This window comes from Vidua chalybeata, chromosome 1, assembly GCF_026979565.1.
Source record: "Vidua chalybeata isolate OUT-0048 chromosome 1, bVidCha1 merged haplotype, whole genome shotgun sequence".
Taxonomy (NCBI): Eukaryota; Metazoa; Chordata; class Aves; order Passeriformes; family Viduidae; genus Vidua; species Vidua chalybeata.
Window position 1 is genome coordinate 70640697 of NC_071530.1, and position 27310 is coordinate 70668006.

The window sequence follows — 27310 nt, forward strand, 5'->3', positions numbered from 1 at the left end:
AAATAAATATCTAAATGTCTAAGTCAAATATTTTACTCAAACTGCTCTAGGTTTTTTGTTTTGTTTGTTTGAATATTTTTCCATTATTCTGCCTTAAAGCTGAAAACTGTGCTTTTATCTTCTTTTAATGTCAATAACATGAAAAACCTGTAGTTTCACTCAGCAGGGAACACCACGCTGAAAAAAAAATTGGATTTAGAAGAAGAGAGCTGCATGAGCTTCAACTGCAGCCAGCAGAACCTAGTGGAGCTCAACCACTGTGCAAACCAAGTCTCACAGAATCTGCATCTGTTTTTACTGGGGCGATGATGTAAAACAGGCTTTAAAACACGTTGTGATAAAGTCTGTTAATTATCTTGCATAAAGGGTTTATGCTTTCTACCTCACTGACCTCACGGTATTTCCCATACAAGGGAGAGCTCTCTGCTCACATCCCATTCCGAGTGCACATTGCAGGAATGCTCCGCCACATCTCCACAATTTTCGTCACGTCAATTGGTAACCTCAGGCAATGTATTAACAAGTTGGTGTACAAAGGTGTTTCATACTCTATACGAGAAGTCTGTGTAAAGACCTCGGAGCAACCTCCCAGTGTCTGAAGGGAACCCACAGGGAAGACAGAGAGGGATTCTTTGTCAAGAACTGTAGTGATAGGACAAAGGGGAATAGGTACAAACGGAAAGAAGGGAAATTTAGGTTGGATATGCAGAACTGCGTTACTGTGAGGGTGATGAGGCACTGGAATAGGTTGCCCAGAGAAGCTATGGATGACCCATGACTGGCAGCATTCAGGCTTTGAGCAACCTGTTCTAGTGGAAGGTGTTCCTTCCCACGGCAGGAGGCTGTGTCGAGGCGATCTTTAAGGTCCCTTGGAACCCAAACCATCCTACGATTTTATGATTAACCAACGTCAAGGGCTTTTTCTCCTTTCCATCCCGAGGCCGGCAGTTCCCCCCTCACGGACAGGGCGTCCAGGCCGAGCTCCGCGCCCACGCCTCCGCGGCGAGCCGGCGCGCACCGCCCATCTCGGGGCGGGCTGCAGCGGCGAGCCCACGGGCCGGGCCGGGCCGGGCCCGCCCTCACGCTGCCCTGCCGCCGGTACCGCCGCCAAGGCCGGGCTCCCCTGACCGGGGCCGCTTCTCGTGCCCTCCGGAGAAGCCGCCGCGGGCAGGGACCCGAGGGGGCGGCGGCGCAGCACCGCCACTGTCCCTTAGGGGGCGCCCGCCGCGCCGGGAGCGGCTCCCGCTTCCCGCCGCCCTTTGCCTCCGTCCCTGACCCCGGGAGCGCCGCGGGCTCCAATCCGCGGGCCCGGCCCCGCCGCGCCGCCAACCCGCGCGCGCGCCCGCCCCCCGCCCGCCGGCCAATGGCGGCGCGCGGGCCCGCGCCCCGCCCCGGCAGCCAATCCGGTGGCGGAGCGGCGGCCGGGCCCGGCCCCTCCTCCCGCGCCCGCCTCCTCCGCGCCGCGCTCGCTCCCGCTCCCGCCGCGGCAGCGCCGTCCCCGCCGGTCCCGCCGCGGCACGGGCAGCGGACGGGCGGCCCCGCGACCCCCCGCGCCGCAACACCCGCCCGAGGGGCTCGGCACTCCGCTCGCCCGCTGCCTCTCCTCCGCCGGCGCAGCCCAAGCCATGCTGCTCCTGGCCGCCGCCTTCATCGTGGCCTTCGTCCTCCTCCTCTACATGGTGTCGCCGCTCATCAGCCCCAAGTGTCTGAAGCTGCCCGGCGCGCACGTCGTGGTGAGTGCGGCGCCCCTCGGGAAGGGCGCGGCCCGGGGGTCCATGGTCGCCGTCCCGGTCCGCTGCGGGAGGAGGCAGCGGGCGGGCGCTGCCGCTCGGCCTCGGCGCCGGGGGAGGCGGCGGGATGGCTCCCGAGCCGCCCGCCCTGCTCCGGGAAAGGGAGGGAAGGAAGCCGCTTTCTCCGAGGTGGGGGCGCAGGCTGGGGGCAGTGTCCCGCTGGCAGCCGGGGGTATGGCTGCGGGGATCCCGCGGCAGGAGCGGGGAGAGCGGAGAAGGCTCTCGGCGGGGAAGGGAGGTTCGGGGGCACCCGGAGCGGGGCTGGCGGCCGGGCAGTGCCAGCCTTGGGAGTGCCCGCGGGCCCGAGAAGAATCGCGGAAAGCTGGCGGTGGCACCCCGAGCTACCAAAATACCGGGAGCCACAAGTCCCGGGTGATAAGGAAATGACTTGTCCCGATGGCTCTGACAACCGCTGCGTGTCCCGGTTGGCTTAAGGCGATGGTCTGAGTCACCATCTTCCAATCTCAGCGCTGGCTTTTTGAGACATTCCTTTTGTACTCTCCAAGCCACCGGTTACCTCGAGTTTTCTTTTCTATTAGCATCTCCCGGGGTAGTGACGTGGTGTGTGTACACACGCATAAAACAAAGGCCAAATCTATTATCTCCTTGGTCTAAAAAACCAAGTCAGGTATGAGGAAATGGAAAAACCAATACAAAGGAAGTGGTCAGATGACACTTGGGCGCCCTTTCATCTTTAAACACATAGATATGAATGTCTTTGAGCAATATTTTGACAAGATGGTAGAACGAAGTCTTTGGAAGAGCATACTGTTGAAAGAGTCCATGAGTAGTACATCACTGGAAGTTTTATGAGTGTGTGGCTTGGGAAGAGGGGAACAGAAAAAAGGGGAATACTAGCCAGGTGCTTTCAGAGGCATCACAAAATAGTGAATTTGGGTACATGACAGCAAATAAGTTAAGCAGTTCAAAAAGATTCAAGGTCCTAGAATTAGCTTTTTAAGTTTACCTCCAGATCTCCAGGGTATGTTCTGTGCAGAGAAGCTGCAGTTTACTTGTTTAAATTTACTGTGAGTAGTTTTGCTTTGGTTTTTTCATTATTATTTTTGGAGTTCCTCTTTGGAGGATGCAGCTGTCCCCAGAATGATTAAGATGTTTCCAAGTTGCAACAGTGCTCCCCAGTTGCTTTATGCAGTAGGTGTTAACTTGGGTGCTGTAACTGGCTTTACAGCATCATATTCTGCATGAGGTGTGTTCAAGGTTGCATTAACGTTCTTGGGTTATGGCTGTTTCCCTGCAGGAGTAATGATTCTTGAGGCAAAGGTGAAGGAAGGAGACTTACGCACTTTCTTTGACTTTTGTGAAGAAATGGAATAGCAAACATAAAAAGTGAAATGGATTTTGGTTGTTTGGTTTTATTTATTTATATATGCAATGATTACACGGAGTTTTGTTCATTCTGTTTAGTGATTAAAAAGCTACTGTGCTGGCTCTTCCAATCAGAAGGGTTCATTTAAACAAATTCACATTGAAAATGCTGAGACTGTTTTTGTTGGAGAAGCCTCCCTGTAACCATTGCTGCTAATTAGCAGTTTAAGCTCAATTTGGTAGTAATAGAAGTCTGAAAAACAGTATTCCTGCGAGTCCTGTAAAATTAGGAGTTCAACTGGAAAACTAACTATATTAATTTATTGATGAAGAGAAAGGCTGTAAGATATATCCAACTTGATGATACAAATACAAATCTGCAGGCAAACAGTTTTATTGATGTCACCACTTGTAGAACTGTTTGCTTTATTTTGACTTTGGTTATGCTCCTAAAGTGCTTATGCAAACTAATGAAATATGGAACAGTTGGTTTGAAGGTCACTAGTTCTTAGATGTGTAGATGCTGTTAATAATGCTGGACACTTGTACTTGTGGTTTTCAGATTCCCTAATGTCATGCATGGATGATGGTAATGTAAATCAGAAATACTATTCAAGAAGACTTCCCATGTTGTGTGTGTAAAGTGAATTCTTTAATCATGTGGTGTAACATTCTTTGCTACTGAAATGACTGAGAGACTTAATGAAAATATTTAAGGACCGTAACATTATGTAAGGGCTTCTTTGAAGTCTTCTCACAGAAAAAAAATCAAGATCTGTTTAAGTATCAGGCCTAAGTTAAACCCACTATTGAAATAAATAAAAGAATAATGACCTGCAAATTGTGTATATAGCTAGTTGAGACCTTTCAAGAGGGCAAGTGATTGTCATTGCACACAATAATTTTTCAAAATATACCTGAATAAATTGCTTTACTGAAGCAGAAAAAGTCAGTCTTCCCTAGAAACATTTCTTTCTAGGGGGTCTGTTGAAAGTGTAATGAAATGTGTTACATTTCTGAAGGAAGGTCATTGAGCATTTTCAGAGGCTGTTACATACCAGTTAGGGAATTTTCAACTTAAGTCAGCATTCTTTTCTCTTTAAATCCTTCTGAAAAATCATTTCTCTTTACTTCTAGCAGTTATAGTTAGGAGATGCCTGAGTTATGGCTAAGTAACTTACTCTGGCTGCCATTTGGGATAGGAATTTGAAGCAGAAAACTTGAGGTTTTTTTTTTTTCGTTTTCCTCTCTTTGTGCAGTCATTTGTGCATTTGCGTGATGGAAGCCCTTGCTGTGTTAGGTGAGACATGGTTTCTGGAGAAATCGTAGAATTATAAGAGTCCCTTTTTCTTAGAAAAGAAGTGCTCTTCAGAGTGAGAGTCTAGAGAACTCCAAATTACTCATCACCTAATCTTGTGGGTTCCTCACCCCCTCTCTCCCCTACTGCCATCCTTATCGGCTGTGTGTTTTCTTTACCTCAGCTAGTGCCATTAAATGATAAGGGCCTTCTCTGCTCTTAAATTGGCTCAGGCATTAGGTTTAGCTTATTTTAAACAAAATGCTTCTTAGATGATTAATACTTTTTTACTTCTTGCATGACTAGGAAAACATTCTCAAAGAAAGGGTGTAAGAGTTACTTTTGTGCTGTAGAGATGCAGCTTCATGTGCTGAACTTCTTTGTGCTTTGTGATTCAGAAGGTAGTTTAATACATTTCTTATTTTGCCATTGGCTTTATCTCCTTTGGTCTCAGGCTACAAACTAGTACATGTCACAGATTCTGTGAGAATAAGCTAGTATTTTGGTAACTGGCTGTAAAAGTAGACAGGAATGTGAAAATAGGATAAGGCAGTCACCACTGCTGCATTTGCATTAGGCTCATTCGGACCACATTTAATTGCCCTTTGTCAGGGATGTTACACCTGCTCTCTGTACATGTTCTCTCTTAAGTTTCTCTACAAAAGTTCTTGAGTGATGTTTAAAAACTCCTTGCTGAAATGTGAACGCTGAGCTTCTCCCCTTGTTTCAGCCTTAATTTTTTTAAAACCAAGTTGAATTTCTGAGAAGAACCCAGACCCCTGAGGTCTCAGTGTTATGAATGCAGTTATCAAAGTCCGGATTAGTGATGGCAGGAAATAAAAAAGGCATTACCTGCTTGGGACTGTCTCCCATTCAGTTTGACAAGGGCCCTTTTACACATGGATGTAGTTCAGGATGATCGTGCCGAACCCTCCTACACGTGGGTCATCTCTAGTCCAGTAATTTCCCCACTTCTGTGCAGAACCCAGCCTGGTAACTGTGGTTAGCTTTAAGGAAGGCCCATCTTGGTGTCTCAGCACCGTCGTTCCTGTGTTGGGAGTGACAAGATCTGTGGTTTGGACACATCCGAGTAGTTCAACAAGAGGTCATTCTGAGTCTAGTCAGGCGTGCTAACCACTTAGAGCAGATTGAAGACACGTTCCATTTCAGTAGAACCTTCTATCAGAGAACCTTCTATCAGTCTAAAAGCATGAAGCCAGCTTGCGTTCAGTTCTGAGTGAAAGTTATTAAGTTCTATTGGAGATGCCATATCAACTCTTGGATCATTCCTGATGACAGTTCAGTTAATTTGGATTTAGACTGTCTCATCAAATGAAATGAATTTCCAGTATCTCAGATTTGAAGATCTAATAGATCAATTTTCTGTACCTCACACCACTGTTTCCACTTATAACAGGGAAATAAATCCCGTGACTGTTAAAAATTTAACTCTGTTTTCAAGGATCATAGCTCAACAAGTTGGAGCCAGGCACTTTTTGTCATACCTAGTTTGGTACCTGTTCTTTTTAAGCATAGAAACAGCTCAGTAACACTGTTCAAGTGCTGCATTCTGAAGATCTGAATTGATGCTAAGTGTTTATTGTGCCTTCTTGTCAAAATACTAATCTGTGATTTGAGTTGCAGCGGCCAGATTTTTATTTTTGGTAACTCCTCTGAGACTGAGTTACAGTAAAATTTAAAAATGGGATTAGTGGCAATTCAAATGTCCAGAATTAATGAAATGCAGCAGCAGTGTAGAACCATTGGCCACAAGGTTAAGTAATTGTAATAATGTTGTCTTTAACAGAGTAGGTGTGTGTGTGCACTTCTGTTAGTTCTGAGCATGTGTTAGGAACGTACATAACTAACAGACCTCAAAGATTTGTTTAGGTTAACTTCATTATAGCACAAAGCAAACTTTTCACTGGTGCTGGGAATTTTTTTTTTTTTTTTTTTTGCAATTACATTAGCACTCATGGTGAATGCTCCTTAAAGATGGATTAGTAACAACCTCCCACGTGCTTGTAGCAGCCTCCCACCTAAATGCTAAAGTTCCCAGCTAATTGATATTGCACTTTATCATTGACCAATCTGACATGAGCTCTATCCGGTGTTCTTGGGTGTGACTGTAAATAAAAACTTCCTTTTTCTGTTCCTTGCATGACTTCAGACATTTTCTTTCTGAAGTGAACATTAGTGCTGTTTGACAAGCTGGAGGCTTGGTGCCAGTACCTTCACCTGCAGAGAATTCCTCAAGCACTGGTGTAGTTGACCCATTCCTGAGAGCTGCCAGTTTGTGCTGGTAGTCAGCTGGTGAATCAGCTGTCTCACCAAAAATTGGAATTGGAGCAGTCTTCCATTGATTAGTGCTGGTGTACCTGCTGCTGATCTGTAGAAGCATCTCACACATAATGTGTGAGGGCTGCCTGAATGTATCGAACTATCTTAACCTTTCCAGATATGTATTGAAATATTGCAATCTATTTTAAGAATTTCAGTGTATTTGTTGCTTCTTTCCATAATTAATCATTAAATTAATTCTGTGGTTCTGCTGAAGTCACAAATCAATAATTGACACTCGCACTCTTTGGAACTTATTTACTCTGAAATCCATTGTTGTTGGTTCATAATACTACAGACACAGTTTTGCATTTCCAGAACAGGACACACATCTTGGAGTTATCCTCAAAGGTTTGGGTAGTGTGAAGCTGATCTTGCAGTCAGAAGTTAATCTGAAGCAGTTCTCTCTAATAACAGAGGAAGCCTTAAGTGCCAAAATTAATCTTTGTGAGTGCTATGCCCATTCTTGGCCCATTTACGGCTCAAGATGAACCAGTCAGAAACTGTGGATTGTGTCGTAAATCTTTGCTGGGATTATTTTATTTGCACTAAGCTGTTTTTGAAGGCTAGTGGTAAAATACTCAAATGAAAGAAGAGTTTAGTGACTCATGAGAATGTACTTCTGACTCTTCTGACTTCACTGCCTCCAGGAATGGAAAGAATTTTGAGGATAATGCATCTCTGAAAACAAAACTGAGACATTACCTAATGAGGAGACAACACAAGGCTTTTGATAGGATTTGTAGTTAGAGATTGGGATCTTTGCTGGTACACTAATTAATTCAATGGCTCAATTTTCTTAAAATGGAGGAGGTAACCTTTCACTGGAGTCTTTGGAAAGGTTTTGATAAAGAGCAGAAGGTGCTGATTTCCGAAGAAATCTGAATTTAATCTTCTTCCAGTTCTTCTGAACTCATTTCATCAATGTGTTTTTCTTTAAAATAACTGCTGCTATGTATTTTGTTCCAATGTTTTCTCAATATGAGTTTTAATATGCTGTTTAAGGAAAATCCAAATAATTTGTCTATGTAAGAAAGATACCAGTGTCCTAGAACCAAAGACACATGCAGATTTAGACTGATCCAAGTCAACTAAAGATGTCAGGCAGACATTTTTATTTTAGTCAAAAAGAGAGGTCAGTATTGTCACCTACATCTTGTTCCACGTGCAGTTCATAAATAGGTTTATTGAGGGTAGTGAGAGAGGTGGTAAGGTGACCTTCCCCTGTATGTTGGTATGATTTGTCAGGGTACGTTCCTGCAGCATATGATGCAGGACTGTAGCCATCAACCCATATTTGCCTAATATTAACGAAATATTAACTTCCTTTTTGTGTATAAAGCACATGTTACAGCTTGGAGGAAGAAGAAGAGATTGTGGAAGTTTAGATGCTGGCATCCCCACTAAACTGAAATAGCAGGATGGAATGGGGGCAGTTCAGGGTTCTGACTGAGGGACTGAAAATATATACTACAAAGGGCCAATTGTTGAATTAATGGGATTTTTCCTCTAATAAGAAAGAAGGCGTTTTCTATTTATGTTTACATGATATCTTCAGAAAACAATCTGCAATAGCTGATTTTACAAGTAATTTCTACTGTGGCCACTATCATGGCATTCATAGTGATTTCAAACTTCTAACAACATGCTTTTAGAAATAGCCTATGGAACATATGGGCACCCATGTGGGAGTGGTCTAAGTATGCCTGACAACAGAAATGACCAAAAATAACCACTGAGGTAAAACTGGTTTTAGGGTAGAAACAAAGGCTCATTGATCTGTTCAGATCTTATATTTCATTCATACTCCATAATAAGCTAGCTTTAGTGCCTCTCCTGTATTTGTATCTCATCGGGTGATATTTTAACCTCAGTATCTTTTTAGAATTTTCATGTGATTTGACTCGTGCATATGTGAGAAGGGATGAGAACAGTGGACTAACACTGCTATTTTCAAACAACTTTTAGGTAACTGGAGGCTCCAGTGGAATTGGAAAATGTATTGCTATTGAATGTTATAAGCAAGGTGCTTTCATAACACTGATTGCAAGGGATGAGGTAAGTGTACATGTAATTTTACCAGCTAAACTGTTCACAAAATCTGTATAGGTGGGGAATAATTTTGGAATTGGTAATTATTCATGCTTCTTCAGTGTATATTTTAAGGGGACCCTAAGCATTCCAAATTAATGCATTTGAATAGCAGAGGTGGCTGCCTTTTTAAGAAGCATAGCCCAATATGGAATTTGTGATTAGCTTGCCTTAAAACTTTTCCAGTGCTATTGCTTTTGTTCTTGGCATTTGTTATATTATTGTATAGATTTGTGCCAGAGCACAAAATCAGAAAACCCCTATATTGGTTAAAACTGTGGAATTTCCCTACAGTAAGTGACATGTGGGAGTTTAATCATCTCTAAAATTCACAAACTGTACTGGTGTCTAATCAGCATTATATCATATTTTTCACTAGTGGAAAACTCTTCATCAAGACAGTTTTTGAAGAAAAAGCATTGCTTTGTTGGGGTTGTTTTTTTTTTTTTTTTGTTGCTGTTTTTTAAATAAGAGGTATTCAGAATTTAGTTGAAATTACTCTGTTTTCATAACAGGCTGTTGTTTTATTTGTTGCAAAAAAACTGATTATTCTGGAAACAAAAGCACTTAATTTTTTGGGGGCACTCAGTCACAACTGATTTGATAATTTACTTACACTTGAGAGCTTACTTGACATAACCTTGAATGTAGTCAGAATTAAGAGAATTTTTCATGAAAGGATTATTACACTTTGAATTTACCAGATTTTTGGGATTTGATGATTTCATGCCAGTAATTATTCTGCAGGAATGTTTATGTAATATCACATAAATATAAACCAGAGCCAAAATAAAGGAGAAGAATCAATACTTAGAGTGTTAGGTGCTCTCTGTAGCATGAAACAAAAGCATTAAATCTACAGAAGTCATTACTGGCTTTAGAACACAAAGTGAAAAACGAAGAAGTGAGTTCTTGATAAATTTCATGTTTTCATATTTTTGTAAGTCTTCAAAATGACAGTAAAGTGCTGTAACTATTTGAGGACAACTTTGGGGGGACTTTAGGGTTTAAGCTTTATTGAAGTACTGAGGACTAATACTGCTCTCAGAACTATGTTTCAGTTGTCTTTGTGTCCATTTCAGAATAAGCTGTTGCAGACGAAGAAGGAAATAGAAAAGTACTCTGTTAATGACAAGCAGGTAAGATCACTGCCAAGAGGGGCTGTTGTGTGTTTTGTTTAAGACAGTGACTACAACACGGTTCACTGGTCCTGTATTTAAAACAAAGCTGTTTGGCAAAACTGAGCGAGGACTCAGTATTTGGATTCAGGAATACCAGTCTGTTTACATGAGATGTTCTGAGCTCTTGCTATATTTGATGTTGCTTAACTAGTGCATTAGCCTGCTTTTCTTAGAAATAGATGTCTTCATCTGTAGGTGTAGAATGCTTTTTTGGATAGCTGCAATTTACTGTCATTTGATAAGCATTTTATTCTTTTAAATGAAGTGTAAGAACCAATTTTTTTCCCTCAAATACCATGTTTTTTGCAATTCATAAATACAGCATCTATCTTGGGAAAGAAGTTTAGTTGCTTGTTCCTAGGTTTATTTCACTAAGTCATACTTTTGTTCCTTTTCCTGACTAATTACTGTACCAGTTACACAAGTTACATTTGTGAAGTTCAGAGACTTCTAAACACAGAAGCTGCTTTGCTGAATAGATAACGCACTTATGCATGAAGGCAATGGTTTAGAGTTTGCAGAAGTACTAGCTTGGAATAGCTAGGCTTGCTGTGTTCAAAACATGCAACGTTGAGGTGAAATAGTAAAATAATTTTTTCTTACTACTCATAGTGAAGAAAAGAGGGGAAATAGTACTGAAACTATTAACATCTTTGATTTCTTGTGTTCCAGAACTTTGTTGATCATAAAAGTAACTTAGTAATTAAGTTCCTTTCATGATCACAAATAAAAGTAATTTATTTGTCCATAATTTTTAGGGGGCCCTCAGTCCCAGATGATTTGATAATTTACTTACACTTGAGAACTTAGTTTAAAGTTCTCAAGAACTTTAGAGATTTGAATTGATAAACTACATATTCTGTTGAAAAGAAGCAATGAAAAAAGCTGAATATTTGCAGGCAAAAATGTTAGTATAGTAGCTGATACAAATTTTTTTAATACCTCCATTTATAAGATAAGATTCTGTCTTTGCTTTCTTACATGTTTGTCAAATGGCTGAAGCTGGTTTGTTTTTTTTTTCTGTGCATGCTGCCTTACTCAGATCAACTTTGTTTGAAAATCTAAGCCATTTGAGGTGAGGAGAAGCTGTATTTTGTCCATTAAAAAAAAAAAAAACAAATCCTGATAACCATTTTCTTTTAGCTTCTCTAGCAGTTTTCCAAGCTTATCATTATAGTTAATCCCTTGTCAAACACTGTGTCAGGATGTTCTTGTTAAAATCTGTCCTAGCTTGATAGATGCTGACTTCTAAAAAGTCTATTATTTGGTGGTGCATGTACCTAGGAGTTTCAGTGAAAATCTCCAAAAGCACATTCAAGGCTGAGCAAGCTCCAGTGTGGACTGACTAGGACTTTTTTTGCAGAAGCAGTTTCAGGCTTGCAGCCAGGTTAAGCAGTTGGCAGCGGAGGTGGTGGGCAGGTTGGGCCCTCTGTAGCTGTTGTTGGGTTGCGGACATGGTCTCAGGGAAGCCTGACTGATCTGAATGGAAAGAACAGAACTGGAGAAGGCAGGGAGTCTGGGGCAGAGCTGGTGCTGGAACAACAGATCAAAAGCTGTAAAGTGACAGTAGATGAACAGAGATTGTACAAAAGGATTACTGAAAGGCTGTAGAGAAGGGTGATGCCTGGTATAGGTAACATACACTGACTGTTACCTTTAGTAGATCACAGAACTGTGGAATGGTTCGGGCTCGAAGACACTCTGAAGATTGTCTCGTTCCAGTTCCCCTGCTCTTGGCAGGGACACTTTCCATTAGACCAAATTGCTCAGAGCCCCATCCAACCTGGTCTTGAACACTTCAAGGGATGAGGCATCCACAACTTCTCTGGGCAACCTGTGCCAGTGCCTCCCAGTAAAGAATTTCTACCTAATATCTAATCTAAACCTACTGTTTTTCAGTTTTAAGCCATTTCCCCTTGTCCTATCATCACATGCCCCTCTTCAGCTTTCTTGTAGGCCCCCTTTTGATACTGAAAGGCAGCTGTAAGGTTTGCCTGAAGTCTCTTCCATGCTACACAACCCCTCTCTAAGCCTGTCTTCCTAAGAGGGGTACTCCAGCCCTCTGGTCATTTCTGCGGCCTCCAGCAGGTCCGTGTGCTTCCTGGGGCTCCAGAGCTGGATGCAGCACTCCAGGTGGGGTTCACCAGAGCAGAGCAGAGGGACAGAATCCCCTCCCTGGCCCTGCTGGCCACGCTGCTTTGGATGCAGCCCCAGGACATGTTTGGCTTTCTGGGCTGGGAGTGCCTATGGCAGGGTCATGTCCAACCTCTCAGCCACCAGCACCCCCAAGTCCTTCTTGTCAGAGCTGCTCTCAATCAGTTCATCACACAGCCTGCATCAGTTGGGGGGGGAGGGGCAGGGGAATTGCCCCAATCCAGGTGCAGTACCTTGTACCTGGTCTTGTTGAACTTAATGAGATTCCCAAGTGTCCACTTCTCAAGCTTTTCCAGGTTCCTCTGGATGGCAATCCTGTCTTTCGTGTGTGTCAGTTGCACCACCAAGCTTGGTGTCATCTGCAAGCTTCCTGCAGATCTCATTGTCTGTGGCAATGAATGGTCCCATGTCAAGAGGCAGAGATCCTCAGGAAAGATTACTGTTTTCTTGGGCTATGTTGTCACTGTTCAGCTCTTGGATACATACTTGAAACCAAGTTGCATTGACAACCAGAGCCTGGCGTATCTGTACCTTTAATGTTTCAGGGTTGCTTGGGATTTAGAGTACTGATGGTGCAACCTCTATGGATGTAGGTGTGCACTGCAGCAAAATCCTTACCCTTTGAGGTTTTTTTCCAGTATTTTTAAAATCCTTTTTCTAATCTAGAATATTCTCACTTACTTTACTGGCGGTTGAGTTGATCTTTTATTGGGAAAAGCTTTATTAATGATCCAACACCACACAATATTTAGAATAAAATGTTAAGAGCAGGACTGGGCATAAGGCTACTTCTAGTGTCCTAGATGTGGGTCTATGGTCCATATTTTGGAGTAAAGGTAATTAGTATATGGTAGCAGAAAGAATGTATAATAATAGAAGCAAATATGTGAATTGTAAAGCATGATAGTAGTCAGTAAAAGCCGTGGTAGTTCCTGAGTGTGTTGTTCACAGTGTAATTAATCTATGCAATCTGTTAAATTAACAAATTGCTCCAATTTTTATAGAGAACTGTGATTTACTTCATCTCCTCACTGATCTTGGCAAAGACATCCAAATGATAATTCCATGTTGTTTGCATTCAGCTGCTGTTTTGTTCTTAAACTTACGAAAAAGATAAATGTTTCCAAAATGTAATAAATGCCTTAAGGGGATTCCTGCCAATAACTTGTGCCACAAGTTTACTCTGCTGTCCAACTACACACAATGCTGGGAGGCAGGAATAGCCAACCTGCTGTACAGGAATGGCAGGCAGATTCTGTTTATGCAGCTAAGAAGTGTCACAGTCTGACCAGGGGCAGGACTGACTAATCACTGGCTGCCAAAGCAGTTAGTGACACTGTGGTGAGCCTTTTTTTGTGTGTGTGTGTGTGTGTTTGCCCACGTGCTCCATGGTAAGTGGTCAGGAGCATACTTATTAACAGCTACTCATGTCTTTGTTTTATTTAATCTCTGACTTTTAAATTAATTGACCAAAGTAACAGAAAGAATAGAAGTTGGAATAAGAATACCGGAATCCCTCCTATTATTGCAATAGGAGATGGCTTTTCTGTTCAAGATGAGGAATTGCCCCAGAGCTCTGTTGATGGCTTAGCAGAGAGAGTAGCTTATTTGTCAGTACCTGGTGTTTGCAGCAATCTTACAGTTTGGAAGTGGTAACCCAAAAGAAGCAGTGCTTTCTTTGGCCAGAAGTTGATTTGAAGGTGTTTAAAAACCTAGATTCTGAGACCATCTTGCTGAAAGTAGTCAGTAACTTTCAAGGAAAACAGGACCTAACTTTTAGCTGCAAAAAACCCATCTCAGCATAATCTGTTTTACTTCATCCTGCCTGCCCACCCTTCCCCTCTGCTTCTTTCTTCCCTGGTTATTTTAATTTTTCTGTGTCTTTCAAACTAAACCCTTTAATGTCTGATATTCAGACAAGATGTAAATATGTACACATGCCTTCACTTTTTTAGATATTTATGACACTGTGCAATGAGTCAGTTTCTCATAGAATTTTTATTTTCATTTTGTCCTTGAGGTGTCCCAATTAAATATTATGCACCTAGGTTTACTACTATTCTTAAAAAAAATATATATCATGAAATATAGAGGTAGTATGCATTGTGAGTACTAAAATTAGCAGGGTTTTAACACTTGCTTTCTAAATTTTGGAACAGATTTTTTTTGTAGTGCTGGTGCTGCCGTTTCAGGGTAACACTGCAACCATGCCTTGCTATAAGGTGGAAAAAAACATTTTTTCTTTAAAGATGAGCCTAAGCCATACAAATGGTTTGACTTAGGTTTAGCTGCTGACAATTAAACATATCACTGGGGAATTTTGATTGTCTTAGTTAAAATAGCTTTTACTAAACTTTGTGTAAATAACTTGGTCAATAGTTACTGTGTCTTAGTACAGTAAATTAGAAATTGTACTTTGCACATGAGTCACTGCTTTGAAGATCATGAGGTGCTTGTTTGTTTTTAATGCAATCTTTATTATACTTGAACCTGCGTGTGATGGGGAGGAGCTTGGAGGTAGCAGAAAATACTTTCTCCAATGTGCCAGAAGGCAGAATATCTTGTCAAAAAGACTTTTTTTTTTTTTTTTTTTGTGGAAAAGATATGACATTGGGCTTGTTTAATTTTAAAAGGCTCTAAGTCAACAATTACTGGATTTAGTGTGTTGTGAAAATGTGTTTTCACTTTCCTTTTCTAGGTTGTACTCTGTATTTCTGTTGATGTGTCTAAAGACTACGAACAGGTGGAGAATGTTCTAAAACAGGTGAGAAAATAACTGATTCACCTACATACCTTAAGAAACTTATCTCTGTGTGTTATATTTCTGTTGGAAATAGTTCCTTGTTTGGTACGGTGATATAGGAAGGTTTTTTCCTCATAAAGAATATATTAACCTCTGTCCCCTCTTCCAGGCTCAGGAGAAGTTGGGGCCAGTTGACATGCTTGTAAACTGTGCAGGAACATCAGTTACAGGAAAATTTGAGGATATTGAAGTGAATTCTTTTGAAGTGAGTGAGCATACTTTTTTATTTCATCATATGATAATTTCTTATTTAACCATTCTAACAATTAGATTGCATTCCCATGTCTGCAGACTTGAACAGTGCTATACTTGACTTGTGCTAGCTTGTGCAGAATCTCTTCAGATTTGCAAAGATTGCCTCTAACTTCTCCCCTAAGGATTTCACATAGCTTCATTTTTTTTCTGTTGAAGATTTTTTAAAAATATTTTTAATCTGTTCAAGGAAAATGCAGCTGTTATCAGTGTTCAGTTCTGAGATGCATGAATTGTTTCAGCTTGAGAAGCTGCTGCTCTAATGAAAAGACAAAAAAGCCACCCCAAAGCACCTGTATTTTGGTTACTTTTTGCCCACAGCCCTCAGGCCTCCATTCATCTACAGACAATGCTGAATCATTTGAAAATACTAAATGGGCATAATTTTATAATAAATTTGAATCATCCATTTTATTGCTTGTATAGGCTATCAGTTGCGTTTTATGTCTTGTAGAGAATGAAATTAAAGACTTCCCTTTATCCTGGCAAAGAATAAAATCTCTGAAATGTGTAAATACATAGCATTTTTCCTGTTTCCTGTTTTAGAAAGCTCTTTAAACTTTCAGTATGTTTTCATGCATCATGTATAAGTGGATTGCTTCCTGGAGACTGTTCAGGTTAGATTTTCCCTGAAATATTATTCTTTTTTCCTTCAAGGCCATATGGTTCACAGTATTATCAGTATCCTGGATGCTATTAAGACTTATAGGATTTCTTTTGGCTTGGAGTGAGATTTTTAGCTATAAAACAGTTAGTTTATGAAGCTGTAGAATAGAAAACAGTTGTTTCTTTTGCTAGAGCAGATCTGGAGAACTTGATTGTTAAAGCAGACTGAAGTAGGTTTTTTTGATAAATAAGACCAAACAGCTGAAGAATTCAGGATCTGAGGCTCAAATACTCCAATATTAATATTGTTTGTACAGAGATTAATGGCAGTCAATTACCTGGGTAGTGTTTACCCAAGCCGAGCAGTAATCGCTACCATGAAGGAACGCAGAATGGGAAGGATTGTCTTTGTATCATCTCAGGCTGGGCAGTTAGGCCTGTTTGGATATACAGCTTATTCTCCCACGAAATTTGCTCTTCGAGGGTTGGCTGAAGCCCTGCAAATGGAGGTATGTGTGCAATGATTTTAAGTAATTTTGGTTATAAACGATTTTGTTTTAACTGTTCTGTTTAGCACAGGACATTTTCATTTAAATAGGGTGAGGGGGTTTTGTATTGTGCAGCATTGCTAATATCTGTGTGTTATTTACCCTCATTTGCTCATCAGCAGTACAATCCTACTGCTCTGCATGGGTTGCAGAAACTAACCTGATTTCAGTTGCATAAGAGGGAATAGATTGAATCTGTTCCTAAAACTGAGTATGACCACATGTGCAGATGTTTTTTAAATCTTTTATTTTAATTAAAAGGATAGATTTTTAAGACTTTTGATTAAAAGCCTTCTTCAAGGTTCTAAGTGCAAAATGGTATTGAAGATCTCACATGGATGCATGAGATTGCCAGTTTGTTTGAGTGTCCATGGTAAGTGGTATGTGAACCATATAAACTGTAAAACTCCTAAGCTAGAATTTGAGGATTGTCCACCAAAACAAAAATCGGGTTTGCAGTCACTTACCCTTCTATATTTTAATATATATGAGCTTTTTATCCTGCAGTGATCTAAGCTTATGTTTAAGACCAAAATGAAACAAACACTGTTTTCATTGTTCAGTGGAACGAGGTGGGTAAGTACATTGTAGTAAGAGAGATAAAACTGATTTGAAGATTACTTTTGTCATTTTCCTGTGAAGAATATATATTTGAGTAATTATGTGTTTATATATGAAATGCCTTTGTTTGGTTCCAGACCCTTGCATAGTCCCTGTCAAATGCCTTGATCAGGATAAGAATATGGGATAAAACTGCCTTTAATCACTTCTGGTCTGCCAAATAGAACAGTGTGAATGCAAGGGTCTTTCTTCTGACTGGTGATAGATACTTTTGTGAAGACTGAATTATCCAAGACTAAAAATAGGGTGTTTATGGGTGTGTGGTGTGGTATTTCAGGATGTGTTTTCAATATAGAATGTTTCATAATATAAATAAAAATGTCCAGTGTTTTACAACATTTTGCTTTATGGTAGCCCTCTGAATATTTTCATTAAGAGTTTTTTTTTTTAATTTTTATTGTGGTACAGATTTGCATTGTAGCAGTTTGAATAGGGTTGCACTAAGTAATGTAATTCTATGACACAAATTCTATGTACATACAAATACATAAATAAACACAATCCTTGATGTAAAACCTTCAATTTTCCCTCACATTTTCAATTAGTTTTTGTCTCCTTAGACTTTGACCTCTTGCAAGTTTATACCATGGGTTGAAAAACCTTGAGACCTGAGTATACCTCTTAAAGATAACAAATTTGAATTTTACATTTTTGTTGGTTTTTTTCCTCGGTGAAAACCTTTTTGGCCTTGTGTTTATAAATGTTTGGTATTCGTATTTGACAGTGGTTTAGTCTTCTTTTAGAAATTTAAATTGGTAAAATTATAGACCTAAACTACTTTAATATTCTTCCTAAGTGTCTTGAAAACCACCACGATTCATCAAATAATTTGCAAAGTTTTTAGGGAATTTTATTAGAAAAAGCACCCCAACCACCTTTTTAAAATCTTTGCTGTTTTGTTTCTCAGTTGACAAAGCTGCAAGTCTTGAAATTGCTGAGTACTTAAATCTAGAAGCAATTTGAATTGTTTCTTGCTGAACTTATTAATTACAAGAGAAATTGATGAAATTATAAGGGACATGTAAAAGCTGTCAGTATTAAGATAACACTTAATGCTTTTGTAAAACACAGGTAAAACCTTACAATGTCTACGTAACAGTGGCTTATCCTCCAGATACTGATACTCCTGGCTTTGCAGAAGAAAGTAAAACAAAGGTAAATTGTCCTTCAGTTTTTGAAATCAGTGTTTTTAAACATATTAGGATTTTAAGAAGTACTCTTAAACACTTCAATTTTACCAGTTTTTAACTATTCAGAGTTATATAGCTTGTAGGATAATTTTGTGTAGTTTCTTGTTCTGAGGCTTTAATACTTGCCTTTGAGATCTGAAACATTCCAGAGTATTCTTGCGTGCTATCAGAATATTGCTGTGGGGTGGTAAACTGTAAAATCACTATTTGCTTTGATACTAAAGCTTATGATATTCCTATTTTGCATCTTCGATAATGTATGGTTGTTGTGATAGATGTGACAGATCGAAGTAAACATCAGTTCCTTCAGTGGAGCCTGAAATCAGATCATACTGTATGAATGCATGTAATGACCCAGTTCAGTAATGGCTGTTCTCTAGTATTACAGTAGAAAGTAAACTCTCTGGCACTGTGTTCATAGTGAAAATGACAGTATCACTTTTCAAAAGGATGTGTCAGCAGCAGGAGGCCCTTTTTCATTTAGATTACTTTAAAAGTGAAAGTTTTGACCTTTAGTCACCTCTTGTCATTTGCCATGTCCATACATGTGAAATATAATTCTAAAAATCACATTCAGGTTACCCTGTTTTCAGGTAACCAGAAAAAAAAATCTCTTTATTTTCTATTTGCATACTGTGAACTAGAAATCTGGTATCTAAGGCTGTCATCTTTTCAACATGCGCCATCACGTACAATTGGAAATTGAGTTTGAATTCCATTTTGTCTTCACCCTTTGAATAGGAATCAGTAGGGATTGTATAACACAATTCTTACTTCATCATTTCTTGATACAGATATTCTGTATTAAATGTATACTCCCACACATCCGCATAAAGTGCCAGAATTAGACATCTGCAGATACTTGTATAGCTTGCATATTCTCTAGGATTTTTAGCCTATTTCAGGGCACCAGCAGGCACCAGGAGAATGTACTGTTCATCTAAGATTTCTCTTTGAAAGAGATTCAGACAGATTTATCTTATTTGGCAAAAAGATATTTTGTCTTTTAGGAGAGATTTCTGCTTTGTTTTAGCCTACATGACCTCTTCGGATAACTTGCTCCTAGCATGATAGTGTACCTTAAATCTCTGCAATATTGCATTGCTCTGACATTTCAGATACTCATTTATTGTTGCTGTTATTTAATACTACTGAATTAATGTTAATATTTAATACTATTTAGAACATATGCCTTCATCTTGCATCTCCTTATTTTTGCCTGTAGTTATTGAATATAGTAAAAGAAGATGTCAGGAGCTAGGATACAGCTTTCCTGTGTTTATTCAGTAAGCTTTTTTTTTGAGGTAGCTGCCTCACAAATGACAGCTGTGCCTTGGCCAGCTGAGTAGCCAGATCAAGCATTTAATGGCTGATTTCTGCCTGCCTTATTCCCAACATGTCATTAACTTTAGCTGTTGCTCCTGAACAGCTGCTATTTTTTTTCCCAGATTTAAAGTATTTGAATAACTATTGATATTACTGTATCTCATTCTGATTCGTTTGACACTGGCCAGTAAGCTCAAAAGTAAATAAGGGGCTGTGAAATGGAGATCTGATGACATGAGCCGTATCACTGTAGGAATGCATGTAGAAGGTTTTTTGTATGTGATTTGTACTGGCAATCCTTTAAAATACGCATATTAAAAAAAAAAAATTCAGTGAGCTTGGTTGATGAAATCAGAACTCATAATTCTACAAATATTGGGAAATAGGCTCTTTTCTATGAAATTTAATTACTGTAGTACTTTAAATTGATGATGAGAAACCTGTAGTTGCTGGAAGTAATGAGGAAAAATAGTTGAAGTGTTTTGATAGCTTCTCTGAAAATAAAATACTTGAGGGAAAAAAACCTCTCTTTCATGGTAGTAATAAACTATATGCAAAAAAGTACTACTCAAGGATAAGTTGTCATTTCCCTTGGTAAAATTGGACTATTATTTATGAACATGCTTATACCTTTGTTTAAATGGGTGTTTTAGGTGACGCTTGCTAGCAGCGATGTCATCCGTGACAAAAGACCCAAACCCAAAATTTGACCATGTTTTCCCCTTCTGTGTATTGTTAGTCAAACTTAAACTGGTGTTTTTCTATTAAAGCCCTTAGAGACGAAGCTGATTTCTGAAACCTCATCTGTTTGCCAAGCAGAACAAGTTGCCAGAGTTATAGTGAAAGATGCCATAGTAAGTAAATTGTGTTTTTTGAGCATGTTCTGTGTTGAAGAGACTAGGACTGTGACTGTAAGATAATGGCTATGCTAAATGTAAAACAAATGAACACAGAACAGTCCTCGTAGGTTAGTTTGAACAAGAGCTGTTTTCTTTATTCTTCTTTTGCCACTGTGCCCACAAACAATTTTATAGTCTCTCCAGAAGTAAAAGGTATCTGAAGTTGTATATAGACAGAATAAAATGATGCATCAGTATGATGCAATGTCTCAAAGATGGATTATGACTGACTTGAAAGCACTAGACTCTGTTGACTTTTTAAATATCAAATACCATTTGTCTTACCTCAAAAGCTTGTTGTACTCTTATTTTTCTTGATGAGTTAATATAAAAATAATTTTACAGTAAAGGAAGGCAGTTGGCCCTTTTTGGCTTTTAATATCTGAAGTATGTGATTTATGAGTGATTAAGTGTATTGCCTTTCTGAGGATTTTTTTTCAATGTTTTGTGCTAGGGAATGCCTGCCTGCTTAATAAAGCACCTCAGAATAGAAACAAACATGAAATTTCATTATCATAAAGCACACAGATTGAATCCTAAAATCTGCAATTACTTTGCAGTTCCAAATACTCTTGATCTTCAACATGGTTTACATCTACAGCAGGTGTTCAGTTGTGGAGTTTTTACGGTGTTTTCACAAATATAGCACATAAACACAAAATTATGTCTGATTTTATTATAAAAGAGAGTATTACCTCAACAGAGTATTGTTCTCTGGTGATTAAGGAAAAATAATCTCCTCTCTCATCTTAAGCATCTGTTATATTTATACCATACTTTCTACATTTTGGATCATATGTTAGTTCAGACGTGGTCTTTATGCACTCTGGCCATCAGCAGAGAGATAGAAAACAAGAAAGTGTTTGTGTACTCTCAGGCATGTGTTGGGAAATAATCAGATCTAATAACCTCTACTACTTTGCATAGATTTACCCCTAACCCTGAATCAGGAACTCCACCTTTTCCTTTCACTTCCACATTCCATAGATTTAGTCCCACAATGTTTCAGAAAGTCTGTTTTCTGGCATAAAGTCAAATGAAAACAGATGAGAGAAGCTTGGGAGTAAGAGCTATAGAACTGCAATTTTACTGTTAAGTAATTAAAGTTGTTTGGTGTTTGGGGTTTCTTCCTGGTGTCTTCTCCACCCCCCCGCTTTCTCTCCTCTGAATTGCTTAGCTAGCTGTGTCTTGCAGTTAAAAATCCTTGATGTAGGTGAAAGAGAACCTGCTACCTTGCATTTGAAATACACCCCCTTGCAAATCTCATGTGATAAGAAAGCTAATTTTAACAAAAGGCAAGCTGTATTTGTCATACAATTATAGTAGTGGTTGGTGATCTGATAGATTAGGGTGTCATTCTGTTTCTGAAATACACTTATAGCTGTCAAGACTGTCGTGTATTTTCTATAGAAGTAAGCATGCCTGAAGAAGAAATTTACAGCCTTTATATCTTGTAAAAATCTGCAGTTATTTAGCACACTTTCTCTAAAGAGAAGCTAGCTTCCTTTTCCATTTTTAAATGAATGGCTTTTGGAATGTTGCTGTATAGCCCAAAATATTCTGGAGTATTTTGCTTCTTAATTGTGGCAATATTTTTTTACAATAAAATATTTGTTGTTAGTGATATTAGTTATCTGTTTCCATCAAGAGTAACTGTTGAAATAAGACACATCATGATTTGCCACAACTGGGAAAATTACTTTTTGTTTTCTTAATCCTTCCATCCAGCAAGGGAACTTCAACAGCTCAGTTGGATCAGATGGTTACATGCTGTCAATATTGACAAGTGGAATGTCACCAGTCACTTCTATTACTGAAGGTCTTCAGCAGGTAGGATTTGGGAAGTACCTGTTGTCATAATTTCTGGTAGTATAAAATAATATCAGAATGTAGAACATGATGCAAAAATGGATTATCTTTTCATCAAAGGGCTGTTAATACTGTGGCACTTGGGTTTAGGAAACTGCAGTAGTATTTTCAAGCTGAAGCAGCAAGTTGGTGACTGAGCTGAGAGTATTAGCTGCTATTCAGTCCTGAACTGTTACATAGTTAGCTTGGTTTGGTAAGTTTGTTTTCTGAAGATTATATAACATTCCTACCTAGAACTTGGGGGTTTTTTTATATTTTATGACTCAATAATACGATGCAATCCGGGATCCAAAATGAATTGAAAGCTGTTTCTCTCTGTTTCCAGGTTGTTTGCATGGGCATTTTTCGCATCATTGGCCTATTTTACCTAGGAAGTTTTGACAGCATAGTTCGTCGCTGCATGATGCAAAGGGAAAAATCTGAAAGTGCAGATAAAACTGAGTAATCTTTACTTTGAGTGGAAAGAAGAATGTCAAGCGGTCCTGGACAGCTTGCTGCTTAAGTGGGACTCAGTTTTGCTCCTGAAGGATTTAGGCTGGAAGTACTTGCATGTGTGACAGAGGAGTCCCCTCAAAAGCTATGAAAGAAAAAACAAAAGTACAAATCCAGAAAATGCCAGACTATGCAAAAGTGTGAATGAGGATTAGATACCTTTTTTTTTTTTTTGGTGATTTGAGTTGGAAAGAATTTGGAGAGCTTGTTAAGTCATCTGCAGAGTAGAATTTGAGAATGGACGATGTGTGGTAATTCTGGACAAATACTTAAGTTTCCTCACTTTGGTGCTTATGGATGAAATAAGTACCAGGACAGACTGGGCTGAAGTAGATTGAAGTCCCCTGAACAAGTTGGTACTTTTTGCTAACATTTTGGGACTGCTTTGGATTTAGAATGTTAACTTCTCCTTTGGCCAATCTACAGATCCTTCTGTCAATGACAGCTTTCCTTATTCTGTCCAACATATGACTGTGGAAACCTGAAGATCACAAATATGTTTGTATAATCCATGCTTTCTCAGTGTGGGAGTAATTAAAAAGTATGGTTTAATATATGCATACTTTCTAAAGGGAGATGAAGAACCCGTTCCCACAGAGAAATGCAAGGAGATGTGATCGGGTCTGTAGCTCTTCTGGCCTTTGAAATATGTTGAGAACAACAACAACAAAAAAAAATCAAACCAGTATCAAGTGTGTCAGTTATAACTCAGCATTTTAAGCCATTGAAACAATGTACAATTTTTACAGATATTTAATCTGCCAGTTTTTGCTCTGGAAATGAAAGTGGCTTAATGCTACTGTTATGCACATTAATTTCAAAGCTGCAAACAATGAGCCAAACCAGTAGTTGATGATAGAATCAATTGTAATTAAAATGCTGGGCTCTTCCAGTAGCAGGAATGTAGCTTTTTAGGGCAGAAGGGTCAGGAGTGGGGAGAGGTGTGTGTCAGAATGGCCTTCCACACTGCATTTTATCACTGCACGGAAAAGCTTTCACATGAGAAATTACATAAAATACTCTCCTTATATGACCCACTTCTAATTTGTTTCATTTACATTATATGAAACAAGGCTGCTCAATAACTGCTTCAGAATACACAGAACCCAGTGGTTGTTTCTAATAAATCTTGTTTAACACTGAAAAAGCTTGATGCATAACGATGTTTTAAGGGTGCACTATGTATACAGTTCATTTAATGGACCACTATAGTATAAGTGCCTTGTGAGCTGCTTTTTTTTTCAAAAGCTGCATATTTTGTATTTGTTAGCAATGCTGTGTTTTCAGTGTCATATTTCCATTTTCATTCAGTACTCTGAATCTAAAATTATGTGTAAAACTGGGCACTTTCACTTCTTTGACAGTAATATTTAACAACCAAAATAGGCAAAATTGATTGCTTGTGTTAAGAGATTCTCTGTATCTATTTAAGAAGAGGTATTCAATTAAACTGAGATAAAAATTCTTAGATGGTTAACTGGAAAACCTTAGAATGTAATTTATTGAGGCTAGTTTTCCCCTCTGAATTAGGTTGATCACTTTTCAAATTTTCTTCACATAGACTAAACTTGTTTTAATACCTGGTTATAAACATATTTTTTCTGGAGAGGATCACATTGGCACTCTCATATTAAATGGTGAAGATTCATTAGATTGCAAATGTTGAGACACTGTAGAATTCTTCACAAAGCCTGTGTTTTAGGTCCTGCCTCCTGATTTTGTTTAGATATGTGAGGTTGTGCATGCCTATAATATAATACTGATTTTGAGAATTTAGTGTATTTCTGCATTTTAAAACAGCTTGGCTTCAGTGCAAAGAAATCTAGTGTGCATTTGTATTTCCTGTGCTGCTTAATGTGAATGACATAAAGGAGCATTTATCATTCATCCATTGTCAACATTACTGTGTTTCTTAAAGCAACATAACAATGCTATTCATAGAATCATTGAATGGTCTGGGTTGGAAGAGACCTTAAAGATCATCTCCTTCCAGCCCCCCTACCATGAGCAGGGACAACTTCTGCTAGACCAGGTTGCTCAAAGTTCCATCCAACCTGGCCTTGGAACACTTCTTCAGACCCTATGATCTATGTTATTCTTGTTTTGATGCAAATCAAATATTCTTTTGACCACCTGGAAAAGATACCAAAATGGATGAACTGATTGTGTTGTAGTTTGAAAGAAATGCTTATTTAAGTGACTTGATACTAGCACAAGCTTGAAGGTCAGGACTTAAAACCAGTAAGCCTTTGGATACTTGAATTTTTGGATCTTCAGCTTGGAACATTAAAGGGTTTGCGTTTAAGAAACATGACCCAGAAGGTCAGAGCACACACAACACTATGGCAGCTGGGCCTCAAAGCTTTCAGGTTGGACATCTTGGATTGCCACTCACCTCCCAGTCATAACTGATAGAATTCAGTGCAAGTATCTGGAGAAGTAAAACTACCAGGTGAAAGTTATGGCCCTGATCTACAGACGCTTCAGTTTTGCAGACCTGATTTTGCATAGTGTAAGTAGTTGTATTGACAGTGAAACTGTAGGTTGAACCCCTCAGCAACTGTGGAGATTGGAACAAGGTATGTTTTTTAAAGCAAGGAGAATAATCTTTTTCATTGTTCTGGTTTCTGCTGTTGCAAGTTAATGATGTTAATTTTAGCTGATAAACTTCTCCACTGTTTTACTGTCAAAACAAGGTAAATTGTCAACTACAGCAACCTTTGGTGTAAATTTTGTTTTCTTATGCACATTCTCTATCTACCAATGTACTCATTTTAAGGTCCAATATAAAGTGAAGGAGATGCCTTGTAATCTTGTGGAAAAATGTTTAGCAGTTGAAAAACTCTTGCCAGTTTAAATGTTAAAAAACCTCTGCATCGAAATGTTTTAGCAGTGTATTAGATCCTCGAAGATCTTCAAATAGGCTTTACTTTCTACTTACTGTCTAATTGTCAATAATTTAATCACTTGTGCCATATCAGTTGCTGTCTTGTCTCTTGTTTTCTTGGTCAACCTTTAAGATTCAATTTAGGCTTTGATAGTCTTTTCCATTCCATGTAGTTTCTAATGACTGTTTGCTTTATATACAGATTTATTATAATTTACTTCTAGTTTATTTCACCAAGGTGTTCACGTGCAATTTTAATAGATTTAATATTTTAATAAGGAAGAAATATATAGGTGAATAAAGTTTATTTGCTGTGAAAAACTCTAGGCACTTTTAAATGGTAAAGATATAAAGCGTTATTTGTAAAAACAAACCTTGTGCTTATTGCAACATCATTTTTTGTGCCAGAACTGTAAACTAGTTTTCATATTTTATATTTCTCAAAATAAATGGAGAATCAACAAAGCTTGTAACTTTTAACTTCTTTGAGAGGATAAAGAGCAATGGATAAATTCATTTGCAGGGCTTTGGTGTGGTGGGGTTTTGCGGTTTGGGTTTTTCTTTTTTTAAACCTGAGATTAGCTCAGCGGGAGTCTCTTAATTTTTAGGACAGCAGAGGGGCAACATGTCCTTCCATTTTAGCAGCTTAGCGCAGAGGTAAAAAAGGGTGTAAAAAATTTGACTGAGCATTGTCCGTAGACCCAGTATCCACAAACTATAATGAAAGTGAGATTAAATTGACAAAACCTGCCTTTGTTGCTGAAGGTACTGCCAGTATGTAACCAGTGCTTGTGCACTCTGGAAGTGCTTGAGAATCCTGAGGAGCAAAGCGATGCTCATTCTTTCTAGTGGAAAACAATAGTAGTAATAGTTAGGGCAGATGTCTTTCTGTACCAGCACTGAGCACGCAGCTGCGTAGAAAATCACTGTATGATGTTGGAGTTCTGTGGTAGGAAGGGCTTGAGTGTGTAGCTTGCCCCAAGCATAATAGTGAGGGAAAAACAGTGCCAAGATAATTATTCTCAAAGTAAATTCAAAATCTCAAATGCTCAATCTTTTAAAGAGACATTTGTATTAAATTATCAGAGAGACAAAAATCAAAGATGGATTGAGGAAAGCATATGCTGTCTAAAATGTGTTGCTGATGTTAATCTTTTAATTCCCCATCATTCTAAGTTTTTAAATGGGAGAAGGCCATTTTGCAACTGGAGCTCCTATTTTTTTTCAGTAGCAAGGCCAAAGCCAAAGCAGATTGCTCCTCAATCTTTTTCATAATTGTGAAATAATAATAGTGAAATAAGATAATAATAGTGAAATAAGATTATCTTGTAGTTCCGTTTAATTGGGTTTTTTTCCTGTGCAACCAGTACCAGGCATGCTATAGAATAGGTGTGTGCGGTATTATCTGTCAAAAGCTGGTAGTAAAAGCCTCATGAAGTAATTTCCTTTCCTCTGTCACTGGAGGGAGACTTCAAAAGGTGTCTGTCTTGCCATGCCTCTCATCCTCTCTTTTACTACTTTCAACCTAAGTTGCTCTAATTGGTGGGAAAGGTTGACCATGGGTGATGGTCTGCGGTGGGGGGAAATAATGCTGGTAAGCTTTTGGATTAAACTTGCAGTGAAGGAAGTGGAAAGTGC

At 39.1% G+C, this 27310-nt stretch overlaps 1 protein-coding gene across 1 annotated transcript; it reads left to right on the forward strand.

The window, feature by feature from the left end:
- Window positions 1-1536: 1536 nt before the first annotated feature.
- KDSR (3-ketodihydrosphingosine reductase) lies at window positions 1537-26138 on the forward strand. Its single transcript, XM_053955686.1, has 10 exons — window positions 1537-1733; window positions 8722-8811; window positions 9927-9983; window positions 14878-14943; window positions 15092-15187; window positions 16158-16349; window positions 18081-18164; window positions 20296-20379; window positions 22153-22254; window positions 22619-26138. The coding sequence occupies exons 1-10, from the start codon at window positions 1626-1628 to the stop codon at window positions 22736-22738; spliced, it is 999 nt and encodes a 332-aa protein (XP_053811661.1). The 5' UTR covers window positions 1537-1625; the 3' UTR covers window positions 22739-26138.
- Window positions 26139-27310: the final 1172 nt, after the last annotated feature.